This window comes from Electrophorus electricus, chromosome 17, assembly GCF_041902795.1.
Source record: "Electrophorus electricus isolate QZ-2024a chromosome 17, ASM4190279v1, whole genome shotgun sequence".
Lineage (NCBI taxonomy): Eukaryota > Metazoa > Chordata > Actinopteri > Gymnotiformes > Gymnotidae > Electrophorus > Electrophorus electricus.
The window spans coordinates 19,009,884-19,025,000 of record NC_137513.1 but is presented as its reverse complement, the minus strand read 5'-3'; the positions used below and the strand labels follow the sequence as shown (position 1 = coordinate 19,025,000).

Here is a 15,117-nt window from a genome sequence, read left to right as displayed (position 1 = left end):
TGTATTAACACCTGAATAACTACCCTCAGTGCTGTATTAACACCAGAATAACTACCCCAATGCTGTATTAACACCAGAATAACTACCCCCAGTGCTGTATTAACACCAGAATAACTACCCCAATGCTGTATTAACACCAGAATAACTACCCTCAGTGCTGTATTAACACCGGAATAACTATCCCCAGTGCTGTATTAACACCAGAATCACTACCCCCAGTGCTGTATTAACACCAGAATCACTACCCCAATGCTGTATTAACACCAGAATAACTACCCCCAGTGATGTTAACACCAGAATCACTACCCCAATGCTGTATTAACACCAGAATAACTACCCCCAGTGATGTTAACACCAGAATAACTACCCCCAGTGCTGTGTTAACACCAGAATAACTACCCCCAGTGATGTGTTAACACCAGAATAACTACCCCCAGGCTCCACACGGGCACTGTTCTGTGAGCCTGTAGCTAGCATGCTGCCTGTAGGAGACCCCACCTCACCAGTACTGACACAAGCTAGTGTGCCACTCTCACACTGGGTCTTTATACCCCCAGTACACACACACACACACAAACTCCAAAATATCGTGTCCACCACCCGAGCGCAACAAACACAGCTCTGTCCATTCATGGCATCACTCTGAGCAGAGACAGCAGCAGAGACACTCACGCAGCGGGGCCTGGGATTACAGAGCAAAGCAAGATGACAGAGAAGTCTCACTATTTCGAGTTTTCCTGCCACTAAAATCGTAGCGCTGTAAAGCACGTCCACTTCCAACGAACTCATGTTCAGCGTGTTAGTGAGCAATCACCATTAGTGCCTCTGAGGGAAAAAAAGCTGCACAGCTGATCTGAATCTTAAAGGAATACTTCATTCAAAATGTGGCTAACTGATCGAACACCATATTGGTTAGCAGTAACTCCCCTAATTTACTTCCCACTTATTCCTTATCAGCCGCGTTTGTCCGTTTAGCCTGAGCTCTTAACAGAGACACTAAGCAGCTCTGGGCCGCGCAGCCCTCGCTGAGGTGCTTCCTGTCAGTACAGGGGATGTGTGTGTGTGTGTGTGTGTGTGTGTGTGTGCAGCGTGCAGGGGAAGGGACCGTGTGCGAGAGCTTCGGTTTCCTCCAGACATCGCAACCCCGCCGCGTGCATTCTCTCGTTTTGATTCATCCCCCGCTTTCATACTGATGTCATACATCACACTGGATCATTTAGCGACGCCATTGTTTACAGCGTTACGCTGTTTTCTGGTTGTTGTGTTGTTTTGTGAGAAACGCGTTCGTTTTGCCAAAGGGAAATGGTTTTTAAAAAGAGGCTTTTTTTTTGTAGTAAATTATTTACGGACTCCCAGCCTCCGTGTTCCTGCCTTCCTCCTTTTCCTCTGGTTTTGTTCTCGGAGTGGCGCGTTGTGATTAGCAAACGTCAGCGCTTCAACCCTTTGTCCTCACGCTGCTGCCGTGCTCGCTCTTGCCTTGCGAGGGGGTGACTCTCCGTGACTCTGGTGTTTTTTCCACGAGCGCGGAGGCATTAACGGTGCCGGTATCAGCACGAGCCAGCACTTCCTGTGCGGATACTGTGGAAGAAGGTACACACGCTAGGGTGAACTCTTTTGACCTTTGCCCCAAGCCAACATCCATGGCTGGTTCATTCCAGCCTGAATACCACAGAGGGGCCCCTTACACTACACACACACACACACACACACACACACACACACACACACACACACACACACACACACACACACACACACACACACACACACATACACACAACACACATCAGTATTTGAGACTATTACTAATTCTTATTTTCTGGCACCATTCAAGTCTAACCAAAGCAAATATAATAATGTTTTGTAATGTTATTCATTCAGCTGTATATCAGATTTGGCATGCAGACCCTCATACACACAGAACTTGGGTCCAGTCCATTCTTACTCATGGGCCACTTTCCTCTGCTCTGAACAAAAACATTCAAAAGCATTTATGTGAAAAAACATTATGTGAAACAAAAACTCATCACTATTTAACAGTTAAGAAAAAGCTACAGTCCGCTGTGTGTGTGTTCTCTGTGTCGTTCTGTGTGTGTGTTCTCTGTGTCGTTCTGTGTGTGTTCTCTGTGTCGTTCTGTGTGTGTGTTCTCTGTGTCGTTCTGTGTCTGTGTTCTCTGTGTCGTTCTGTGTGTGTGTTCTCTGTGTCGTTCTGTGTGTGTGTGTTCTCTGTGTCGTTCTGTGTGTGTGTGTTCTCTGTGTCGTTCTGTGTGTGTTCTCTGTGTCGTTCTGTGTGTGTGTGTTCTCTGTGTCGTTCTGTGTGTGTGTGTTCTCTGTGTCGTTCTGTGTGTTATTAAAATGAGTTTGCTAGGAGAGCTTTATTCATGTTAAACTGTTCTTTACCCATCATGTATTCTCTCTCTCTCTCTCTCTCTCTCTCTCTCTCTCTCTCTCTCCCTTTCTCTCCCTCTCTCTCTGTCTCTTTCTCCCTCTTTTGCGTTCTCTCTCTCCGTAACTATTTTAAACCCTCATCTGTTGATATGAAACACACACATGAAATAGTGTGGTGTAAACAGATCCCATAAACTACACAGAAATGGAGCTCTGGAATAACACTGATCTGAGACCAGTACCAATCATTGGTACTTTTGTGTCTTCTAATTGTGTAAAACGAATTTGTGTGGAGCGTCGTGGGTATTTTACATTTTTTTAAGTCAGTAAAGTTGCTTCTTCTTTCTGTTCTGCGCGTACAGCTGTGCGTGTGCTAAAGGCCCGCTAGCACACAAGCGTCTCGCTGCCTTTAACCCGCTGTAAGCAGCTCGAGGTCGGGGGACTTGACACAAGCACTTTTTCCTGGAAGCCGACGAGAGAAGCCAGAGTAACGGATTCAGGGTCCTCACACTGAGCGCTCTGTCTGTCAGGCCTGATGTAACCACTTGAGTCAGTCACGTCTCTATGACCGACCTCCACAGCAACACAAGCACCAGGATCAGCTGGGCCTTACACGCGCCTGTGTGTGTGTGTGTGTGTGTGTGTGTGTGTGTGTGTGTGTGTGTGTGTGTGTGTGTGTGTGTTTGAAAAGAGGAGGAAATGGTATGAGAGAAGAGAAGTGAGGAAGCCCCTGACAGTTCTTGCCACTAAAAGGGACATCACGTAGTCCCAAGATAACGTTGCTAATGTTTTTTATTCTTTAATAATATCTCGGTGACTGTGATCAATATAGCTGACAGCAAAAACTTTCAAAAGTGGCACTTCTAAAATGATCTAAACTTTACTTTGTTCAGTATCATTTTTGCATGGCTCTGTTTTCCTCCATCAAGTATTTTGGGACGTCCTTCTAGCCAGCTGAGCTGTGATACCATGGCAACGTCCGGTGGTTGCCGGGTACTTTAGAAGTGTGGTGCTGAGTGCACTGCTGCAGAGAGGAAGTGTCCCCCATGTGGTCTGCCCTGTGCTGTCCGCTCACGAGTGTTGGCGTGTCGACTCTGGAAAACTAGGACAGCAGTGCCCGCCCCTGATTGGTTGAGGTGATGTCTCACAGTGCAAACACAGGAAATCAACACACGAGTTGCTATTGTCACCTTCCTTGCAGAGGTTATTAGACTTTTCTTCCATCACAACCCTTCTGTGTTATGGTTTGATTGTTGTTTGTGAATGGCTCAGACTATACAGGGCTGTCACGTGTGTGCACTAGAGGCTAGTGTGGCTAGGGCAATCGCACTAGGGGCCAGTGTTACTGGTGCAAACGCACTAGGGCTATTTTGCTAATCAGCTGTTGTGTGAGGTGTAATGTGTAGATCTCTGGGCTGAGATGGAGACCCCAGTGCAGGGAAGCACTCTGAGCTACACCTCAACTACGCCTCAACGACACCTCACTTACACCTCAACTCCATCTCAGCTACTTCTCAACTATACCTCAGCTCCATCTCAGCTACTTCTCAACTATACCTCAGCTCCATCTCAGCTACTTCTCAACTATACCTCAGCTCCATCTCAGCTACTTCTCAACTATACCTCAGCTCCATCTCAGCTACTTCTCAACTATACCTCAGCTCCATCTCAGCTACTTCTCAACTATACCTCAGCTCCATCTCAGCTCCATCTCAGCTACTTCTCAACTATACCTCAGCTCTATCTCAGCTACTTCTCAACTATACCTCAGCTCCATCTCAGCTACTTCTCAGCACGTCCTGCTCCTGCAGGTGTGTTTGCTCTCGGGTTCCTCTTGTCCTGCTGAAGTGGTCCTCACTGCTGTCCTGACTGTGGTTTCCTGTGTAGCACTGCTGAGGTGGGATCAGGTGTTGTATTTTTACACATACACATGGAGAGCGACACTCTACACTGTCTAGATGTTCAGATCAAAACACCTGTTTCAGTGTCTTCAGAACTGAGTTGTGTTTGTAAGTCTCCTCCTCAGACAGCGTTTCTGTCCCAGGACGTCAGTGTCATCTACAAAGTTAAGGAGCAGGAAGTGTGTAACAGGAAGTGGTGAGGTACATTATCGCTGCCACAGGGGCAGCTCTAGGTGGAGATACTCAGAGGATGGGTGTCTACAAGCTCTGAGACTTGTAGTTTGGTTACAGGTATTGCTGTGATAAATCAGAACAGACTGAATCTGGGCTTCTGCGGTGTCCTGAGTTGACCCTGTGTGACTGAAGGCCGGGGCAGTTCAAAGATTCTCCCTTAATAGCGCACACCTTTAACGTTTATTACTTTACAGGCCACACCCATTGATTTGGCCACTCCCACTGCATTTTGAAGTCTGGGGCTGCTAGTGAGGGCCGTGTACTCAGGTGTGATGACGATGGGAATGAGTGGGAGGTGCTAGTCCTCGGAGAGGCGGAGCCATAAGTATGAGCAGGTGTAAATTTCCAGCTATCCACACTGAATCTTTAGGATGTATATATAAAACGTAGTTTTTTACTTGTGGGATTGCACAACTAAAAATGCCAGTTAGATGTAGATGGCATCAAATGTCTTAGCTTCTGCTTAGCAGTCTGCTACAGTGGGATGTTAGTGGTTTCCTTTCCTCTCCTGGGTTTGTCAGGTTATTGGCTCTGATGATTACAGATGTTTTAAATGTGTCGGTTTACTTCTCCCTGGAGCTTTGCCTGTCTTCACTTTCTTCACACTGCAGTGTCATAGCGGACGTCACAGCACTCGTGTTGAAGCAGAGGACTGTGTGTGTGTGTGTGTGTGTGTGTGTGTGTGTGCATGGTCAGTCCTCCCATGCTGTCATCTGTGCATGTAAGTGTCCAAGTTAAGAGCATTCCAGTGTGCAGCAGCTGCACGCAAACACACTGAACACCCAGACAGTGCTCCAGGTAGAGAACGGTTTAAGGTGGACCTTCCTCCTCCTCCTCCTCCTCTGCCTCAGGATTAGGGTTAGCGGTTCTCAGGTTCAGGCCTAAAATTCCAACATTTTCTTACCCAACTTTACCTGTCCTAAGAGCAGTAATTTATACTCAGGGTGTTAGAGACTGCTGCACTGTTGATGAGATAATAACAGGTCTGGGCTGTCTCTCAGTCTGCTGGCTACACACACACACACACACACACACACACACACGAACACACATAGAGTTGTCAACAGATTTCATCCAGACATGACCTAACCCAAGCTCCCTGCTCCAACCGCGGCCTGCGTGGACTGCACTGGGGGTTTGGACTTGGACATTTCTAAAGCTGCTCTGTGACAACATCTGGTGTAAAAACACTATATAAATACATTTGGACTGATTTTGATTTGAGCCAGCATGGCCACCCTCTGCCTGGAGGGCAAGAGAGAGAGAGAGGGGGGGGGGGGGGAGTGAGGGGAGAGAGGCTGGGATGAGGGAGGCTCACAGTGCACCTCCTCACACTGGGACTGTACGCTTGCTGGCATCCTCACCTCATTCTGCCCCTCCAGAGAGGAGCTCTGATGTGGCGCCCAGACGAGCTCCGGCGGGGGGTGAAGGGTGGCACTGGAGATCCCACGACGTCAGCAGTTCTCTCAGCCAAGTCTAGTCTGAAGGCTTCACTGAACAGACAGACACACAGAGAAAGAGGAAAAAAAAAGAGAAAGTGAGAGAGACAGAAATATGGATTGAAAGAGAGAGAGAGAGAGAGAGAGAGAGAGAGAGAGAGAGAGAGAGAGAGAATGAATAGAATGGCATTTAGTGTTGAGGGATTGAAAGCAACAGAGAGAAACTGCCAGTGTCCTTGGCGTGAACTGGCTCACACACATCACCCCCAGCTACACACACACACAGACATGCACACACACACACACACACACAGGCACGCAGACATGCACACACACACACACACAGGCACACAGGCACGCAGACATGCACACACACACAGACATGCACACACACACACACAGGCATGCTCAGACATGCACACACACAGCTATTGTGTATGTAAACAATTTACAGGCACAACAGCCTATAAGAAAAAAAAATATCAGTCTGCAAAGGAATTTCACATTAATATTATTAATAGTAATTATTATATTATTTATATAAATTATAATATTCATATGGAAATTATTATTGACATTAATATTGAAAAGGTTTTGTCAGTGTACTTTATTGTATTCTAATGGTGATTTATTATAATGATATAAGTTGACCAATGTGATAACTATAAGATAGCAGTGCTTGGTCTATTTCAGTTTGGACTAAATGTGAAACATGACAGCATGCGATTGGTGGGAGTGTTTGTGAGGCCGAGTGAAGGAGGGAGAGTTATCAGAGCTAGACCTCTGCGGTCTTAGTGTTTTGTGCAGGGTTCTGTTCTCTCATTCTCTGTAGCATGTGTAATCGCCACTGGCAACCCAGCCAAAACAAAAAGGCTGTTAGGGGTGGGCGTGGCAGAGTTGTCAGGCCTCGCCCCTGCCTCGCTGGCATTCCATTCTTCTCACACACATCTACACTCTGACCTGCAGGCTGTGTTTCCTGAAAGGCAGGAAGTGTGACTGGCTTCCTGCAATGGTCCTCTTTCATGTGGTCACTTCCTGGTGTTTGGCTGTTGCTGATTGGCGGGCTGCTGATGTATTTTCTGCCCTCTCCAGCCAATCACAATAGCTTCAGACCTGCTGGAACAGGGAGCTGTGAGCAGGAATTAGAGCACACAGACTTATTTGAGTGTTGACCAAGTGTACCTTCTTGCTGTGGTGCTGTGTGACTAAACTCTCTACACAACCCTAACCATGGTGTCCACGGACCAGGTCCTCCCACCGTGGGGCAGCAGAGGCCAGAGTCGTCCAGAAAAGCCCCTGAACGACACCCGTCAAGATCAGCATGCTTTATCTCACACAGACTGCTGCCCCGTTTAGGATGTGGCCTTGTATTGTTGTGGTATTTCTGGAATGGTGGGACTGTTGCAAACCAGGGATTAGAGAACTGCTCCGGCAGAGCGGCTGACACTGGGGTTTGGAAACCTGGCTCAGGAATGTGGGTTGGGACAGCGTAGGATCCCATGGTCACCGTTTCCTAGGCGACTGCGGACTTGACATGATCAGCTCTGAACTTTGAACACTGATTAGGAGGAATGCTGTGGCTTCTGTCTTTCACAGCTAATAAATAAACTATTGTCACAACACAACAAGGGTCTCTACAAAAGAGGTCAAAACTACAGCACTGTCATAGTAGACACGGGATATATCCAGTGTGTAGGCTACGTCTCCTACTCATTATTATTATTATTATTATTATAATGAGATGTGGTATCCTGTTTGTTGCCTCTGTAGCGTGTTTGTTAGCTTTGTACTTTGCTAATACAGTTTGGACTGTAAATTCACACCCTTAAATATAGAGTGGTGCATTCATTACAGACACACTCTCTCTCGCTCACTCTCTCTCTCTCTCACACACACACACAGTCTCTCTCTCTCTCTCTCTCTCTCTCTCTCACACACACACACACACACAGACACACTCTCATGCACACGCATAACTCTCTCTCTCACACTCACACACACACACACACACATACACACACTCATGCACACACATAAACTCACACATACACTCTCATGCACACTCATAACTCTCTCTCTCTCTCTCTCTCTCACACACACACACACACACATTCAGCAACACACATACACAAACACACTCAAATACATGCATGTGCAAAGACAAACAAATGTGCATGCACATGCATGCATGGACACATACACACACACATGCACACACACACACACACGTGCATGCACACACACTTGCACGCACGCACACACACACACACACACACACGACCTAAAGTAGGAAGCTGGTCTTCTCTGAGTCTGGCGTGCTGTAAACACTAGTTTGCCAGGCTCGTCTGACAGAGCACGCAGAGTTCTACTCTGGTATTTCCTCTGCTCTTCCTCAATAGGCCTGTAACAAACTCTCAGTCTCACTTCTGCTGTCAGACCCCCTCACCCTCTCACAACACCCGTGTGGTTCAGTGCTGATGTGTGTTAAACATGCTACACATTGGCTACAGTTTTTTCCAGTTGTTGCATCATTAGGTTTAGTAAAATTCTGGTCTGGTCTTTGGATAAATTCCTTCCAAATGGACTGTGAACCGGAGTGGAGCTCCAGGCCTACGGACCTCTGTGTGGAGTCGGCTGGCGTCGGCTCGCCCTGCACTAAAAACCCTGCTGTCGCTGTTCCGGGGTATCATAGGTAATGCACACGGCTTCAGCCGTGTTGGGAGGTGTTAGGTGGTGTGTGTGTGTGTGTGCGTGTGCGCGCGAGTGCCTGTGCATACACACACACACACACACACACACAGGTTAGACGAACTATAGAGAACATCTTAGACTGCTTAATGCGCTGGTACTCCTGGACTGGCACTTGGTGCTCCTTCTCCATGCTGTCATAGCAAACAGTTGAGAAGCTTCTCAGTCCTGCTCTCCTTCTCTTGCTTTACTGCTCCCATTGGGTCGCCACGGTAACTCCCTCTGCTCTCCCACCGGGTCTCCACGGTAACTCCCTCTGCTCTCCCACCGGTTCTCCACGGTAACTCCCTCTGCTCTCCCACCGGTTCTCCACGGTAACTCCCTCTGCTCTCCCACTGGGTCTCCACGGTAACTCCCTCTGCTCCAGAGACTTTGTGGTTGTGTTTCACCTCTCACTCGTGATTCTCTGAATCTTCCTGGACAGATGATGTCATAGGACGTCTCACTCCCAGTCACCTGCTCTTCCGCAAGACCAGGAAGGTTATTTTTGCATCCTGCCCAGGTTCAGCGGTCACTCTGAGATCACCCATGAAGGTTCAGATGATCTCAGTTGCATGGTCAGCACTGAAGTGAAGGGAACAGTCTAGCCATAATGATTAGCACATGTGTCTGTGCCTCTCTGAAGTTGTTGACCCAGCTGAGACTCTCACGTTGACCTCCCTGAAATACTCCAGGATGAGAGTTTTCACTCTAGTTGGAACATGGCGTCTCTCCGGTTTCCTGAACCAGTTTGTGTGGAATTGAGTCATAAACCATTTACCAGCTCTTGGCATAGAAGCACCACATTCCCTGTTATCCCTTATAAAGGACACACAGCCCCAACCATAGAATCTCTCTCTCTCCCTCCATCTTTCCCTATTTCTCTTTATTTCTTTGCCTCTCTCTCTCCCTCTTAGTCACAAGGCCTCTAAATGAATTCTAAGCTTTTTAGTCAACAAACAACACACCCCAGGCTGCACCTGTCCATTAACAGGTCAGTTAGACATTAGATGCACGATCCATTAGGCCAGTATCTCAAAAATGCTCAGTTTTTTCGGGTCTGGGAGAAAAGGCTCTAATGGTGAAGATCGCTATGACAACTTGAGTATCCACGTGAATATTTCCCTGTAATGTGGGTCTCTGCGTTTCCCCGGAATTCTGCCGTTGTGGACTAAAGCGCTCCAGGGAGGGCCATCTGTGCTTGTGAGAGCAGCCGACGTGCGCTGCCTGAGGTTTAACCCTCACAGGAGAGCACAGGTCTCAGACGCACGCACAGAGGCTCAGCTGGGCTGAGACGTGCCTCTCGGCGTGTGGTAGTGTGTGCCACCGAGCTCCCCTGTCTCTGACAGCTTTATAAAAGAGTTGGAAGTGTTGCCGACGGATACGCCACCCACACTCTTACGCCACCCACACTCTTGATAGGCGTGTCCTCTACCTCCAGACCTCATTCAGAACTGATAAGTGGAAGGAGGGGGCGCGCGTTTGCACGTGATGACATCATCAGCACGAGACGTGGAACAGTGGAATAGTTGTGATTGATAGGGGGATTGATGTGAAATATTTGATTGTGTTTGTTCATGTAAAGATGGGGACTGCACCAAAATAAGTCAAAAGCCACCAACGCGCTGGGTGGTCAGAAGAGGGCGCCCCCAAACCTGTGGGGGCAAATAGAAAAGGTGAAGACAAAAGAAGAGCTGAACAGAGAACAGCTGCTGGGAGGATTTGCACTGTGGTGGCTTACCGTCAGCAGAATGTTTAGGAAAAGGGCAAACCTCCATGACACACTCTCTCTCTCTCTCTCTCTCTCTCTCTCTCTCTCTCTCTCTCTCTCTCTCTCTCTCTCTCTCTCTCTCTTCTCTCTCTCTCTCTCTCTCTCTCTCTCTCTCTCTCTCTCTCTCTCTCTCTCTCTCTGTCTCTCTTCTCTCTGTCTCTCTCTCTCTCTCTCTCTCTCTCTCTCTCTCTCTCTCTCTCTCTCTCTCTCTCTCTCTCTCTCTCTGTCTCTCTCTCTCTCTCTCTCTCTCTCTCTCTCTCTCTCTCTCTCTCTGTCTCTCTCTCTCTCTCTCTTCTCTCTCTCTCTCTCTCTCTCTCTCTCTCTCTCTCTCTCTCTCTCTCTCTCTCTCTGTCTCTCTCCTCTCTCTCTCTCTCTCTCTCTCTCTCTCTCTCTCTGTCTCTCTCTCTCTCTCTCTCTCTCTCTCTCTCTCTGTCTCTCTCTCTCTCTCTCTCTCTCTCTCTCTCTCTCTCTCTCTCTGTCTCTCTCTCTCTCTCTGTCTCTCTCTCTCTCTCTCTCTCTCTCTCTCTCTCTCTCTCTCTCTCTCTCTCTTTTCTCTCTCTCTCTCTCTCTCTCTCTCTCTCTCTCTCTCTCTCTCTCTCTCTCTTCTCTCTCTCTCTCTCTCTCTCTCTCTCTCTCTCTCTCTCTCTCTCTCTCTCTCTCTCTCTCTCTCTCTGTCTCTCTCTCTCTCTCTCTCTCTCTCTCTCTCTCTCTCTCTCTCTCTCTCTCTCTCTCTCTCAGAACTCAATTAGGCACAACCTGTCCCTGCACAGTCGTTTTGTGCGAGTGCAGAACGAGGGAACGGGGAAGAGTTCGTGGTGGATGTTGAACCCTGAGGGGAGTAAGAGTGGCAAATCGCCGCGCCGCCGCGCCGCCTCCATGGACAACACTGGCAAGTTCGCCAAGAGCCGCGGCCGCGCTGCCAAGAAGAAAGTACGCAGACATACGGCTGAACAAGCCCCGCCTACGCACCACTCTAGCTGCTGAACAAGCCCCGCCCACGCACCACTCTAGCTGCTGAACAAGCCCCACCCACACACCACTCTAGCTGCTGAACAAGCTCTGCTCATGCACCACTCTAGCTGCTGAACAAGCCCCGCCCACGCACCACTCCATCTGATGAACAAGGCCCGCCCAGACACCACTCTAGCTGCTGAACAAACTCCGCCCACGCACCACTCTAGCTGCTGAACAAGCCCCACCCATGCACCCCTCCAATATCACCCATCCCCCACACCCCTAACACCCCTCCAACACCACCCATCCCCCACACCCCTAACACCCCTCCAACACCTGTTTGCTGTAGTTGTGTGTGTGTGTGTGTGCGTATATGAGTGTGTGTGTGACTCATGTCCTGTTTGCTGTAGTTGTGTGTGTGTGTGTGTGTGTGTGTGTGTGTGTGTGTGTGCGTATATGAATGTGTGTTTGACGCATGTCCTGTTTGCTGTAGTTATGTGTGTGTGTTTCTCTCTCTCTGTGTGTGTGTGTGTGTGTGTGTGTGTGTGTGTGTGTGTGTGTGTGTGTGTGTGTGTGTGTATGAATGTGTGTTTGACTCACACTCATTTGATGTCCTGTTTGCTGTAGTTGGCTCTGCAGGGCGGCCCTGATGGAGGTGCAGACAGCCCTGGTTCCCAGTACAGTAAGTGGCCCGGGAGTCCCAACTCCCACAGCAATGACGACCTCGAGGTGTGGACGACCTTCCGACCCCGCACCAGCTCCAATGCCAGCACGCTGAGCGGACGACTCTCACCCTTCATGCCCGAGCAGGATGACCTGGGCGACTCAGACGTGCACATGGTCTTCTCGGGTCCCGGCTCCGCGGCCAAAATGACCTCAACCCTGCCCAGCCTATCGGAGATGGCAGGCTCCTTGGGCCACAGCAGCTCTGAGAACGTGATGGAGAACCTCCTGGACAACCTTAATCTTCTCTCACCCAAGAACCCTACGGTGGGCTCTGTCGGAGGGCCTGGCTCAGGCGCCAGTCAGTCGTCCCCGTCCTCCCTCAGACAAAGCAGTCCCGGCTACCCCCCCTACACCTCGCCCGGCCTGGCGAGCGTCAGCCAGCAGTGCCTGTACGGTCAGGCAGGCCTGGGCAGCCTCTCCCCTATGTCCATGCAGCCGTTGCCGGAGAACAAGCCCAGCTTTGCATCCGCTCCCGGGGCCATGGGTCAGTTTACCTGCACAGCAGGACTTCTGAAGGAGCTTCTGACCTCAGACTCCGAGCCGCACGGAGACCTAATGCCCTCGGTTGAAACGGTTGTCTCTCAGTCTGCTGGCACAGGCGGGCACATGCTGCCCCCTTACCCCAGCGGGCGGGGTGAACTCATGAGAGGTGGCGCCTCCCACGGCCACGCCCTGTCCCACCCCCACACCATTCACGGGCATGCTCCGCCCACCTCTGTGGCCATGAATGGACGCAGTCTGCATCCTCTGACCAGCATGGGCCACGGAGGTGTGGCTGGCTGCCTCAGTTCGGTCAAATCAGCCACGCAGGTGCCGTACAGACCCTCCTGCCACATGGGGGGAGGTGGAGGGGTGGCTGGAGCACTCTCCACCTACTGCAGCCTCAACAGTAACGGCTACGGCCACGGGCCAGGCTTGGCCCCCGGACAGCCACACCACCCAGAGAAGCTGCCCAGTGATCTGGACGGCATGCCTGTCGAACGCTTCGAGTGTGACATGGAGTCCATTCTGCATGACGCACTCATGGATGGAGATTCGCTGGACTTCAACTTTGACCCCATGGCGAACCAGCAGGGGTTCACCCCACACAGTGTCAAGACCACTCACAGCTGGGTGTCGGGGTAAACACACACATACACACACACGCACACACACACCTTTCTCACAGCTGGGTGTCGGGGTAAACATGTACACTAATCACATCTGGCTGTCGGGATAAACACACACAAACCTTGCATAGCTGGTTATTTGGGGTAAAGACGCACACAGCTGTTTCTCGGGATAAATACACACACAAACACAGCAAAGCTAACAGTGCTAATCAAAACATCGATATATTAAGGACAAGTTTTAGTTGTTGTTTTTCTAGCAATTTTACATTGTCACAAGCGGCCAACGGTTTGGCATTGTTTGGCGTCTATAACGTTGTCTTGTTTCGGCGTATGAAGTTTCCTCTCTTCTCTTCTAGGTAAACTCTGCCTTTGACTGAAGAGTGCGAGCTCAAGGTCGCCGTGCTCAGCTCCTCCCCCACCTCCACCAAGCCCCTCCCCCCTCCACCAAGCCCCTCCCATGGCCCCCCACCAGCTGCAGTGAGGAGGTGACCACGCTCTGCCTTGGGCTGAGGACTGTCCCGCCGGTCGTCACAGCGCCCCTTTAAACCAAGTGCCAAACCAGGAGCCTTTTCTCCTTTTGCCAAATCACACACACCTCAGATAGTTGCCTTCTCACTACAGAAAACCAGTGATCAAATCAGGTCAAAAACAGCATGGGCCACAACCATGGGCCACATATCAGCCGCACACGCGCGCGCACACACACACACACACACACACACACACACACACACACACACACTTATGCAAATATACGTCATGATTATTGTCATATTTATCAACACAATCTCTAATTAACCCACACTGTGATGAGGTGACATATCACACATACCCACTGTCCTAGTAAATTGTGATTAGACTCACTGTACCCTTTGCCTGCGACCTCAGCCATGCTTTACCCAGGACGTTGCATCGTTACGTGTGCACCTTGTACCTTATCTATTGTATGTGCTGTTAAGACTGTGAGCTGCTGCCCTTGACCTCAAGCTGGGCTTTCGGATGTCCATATGCAGCACTAAATGTGGTGTTGTTCTGTGGCCGCCTTTACTGGGAGAACTGGACCCTAGAGCAAGACAGAAGATGAGTGTATATAGTTCTGTGAGGACAGAGTCCCCTATGGAAGCACCCGGAAGAAGTTGGATGAACCTCCTGACCTGTTTGGACTGTGTTATCAACACCAACACTTTCCGTTCTCAGTGTGTGAATCGCCCAATACGTGGTGTGTGTTTTTTAAGAGTGCTGTGTGCACTGTGATTATTATATAGTGTCCAGAGCATTTACACGAAGAGCTCAGCAAGCAATCCAAACAGCAGTTTTAAAGTGTTTTTTAAATTAAAGTGGAACTGGATCTTATCAGTTCATTTGTCTCATTCTCACTCATGCATGTTCCCTCATTTCTTGTAAATATATGTGACAAAAGCCTAAAGTTGATGTATTTGAGCTTCTGTTCCAATTTTGTTGTTATTTCTGTGTTTGGTTGTTTTGTAAGGTTCTGTATCGTTCTCACCTATGGTTGGTTTTAGCTGAGGTTAGACTACGCTGTGTATAATGTATGCACATTTCAGCGTTGTTCTGGAATCTTTAAAGGACAACTCTCAACGTTTCTTTACGTGGTCATATCCTGACAGCTTTCTCATGTGTTCACGTGTTTCCTAATCCATAGGAACATGCTACTCTGATGCTATGGTTCTTTAACCATATATCAGAATCTCCGACTCACAGACTAGCGGTTGTTGACGTTTTAAAACTCATGCAGGTTCACTAAACTCAGAGTTTGGAGAGAAGTCAGAGAAATGTTGATGAAATGTTGGACTGTCCTTTAACGTCTCTCAAGGGTTCCTAACACACTTGTTCTGTGGTTGGGA

At 49.2% G+C, this 15,117-nt stretch overlaps 1 protein-coding gene across 3 annotated transcripts in view; it reads left to right on the top strand.

Annotated features, from left to right (window-relative positions):
- foxo1a (forkhead box O1 a) overlaps positions 1–14,605 on the top strand; it is a 27,609-nt gene extending 13,004 nt beyond the window's left edge. Inside the window, exons 2-4 of one of the 3 annotated variants that reach the window (XM_081699760.1) lie at positions 11,199–11,390; positions 12,042–13,261; positions 13,609–14,605. In XM_081699760.1, the coding sequence (XP_081555886.1) occupies positions 11,199–11,390; positions 12,042–13,261; positions 13,609–13,612 (1,416 nt within the window). In that variant the 3' untranslated portion in view covers positions 13,613–14,605. Of the gene's footprint in view, positions 1–11,198; positions 11,391–12,041; positions 13,266–13,608 lie in introns of those variants that run through there. The other 2 variants (XM_081699761.1, XM_027012003.3) reach the window with 2 other exon arrangements.
- The last annotated feature ends 512 nt before the right edge of the window (positions 14,606–15,117 follow it).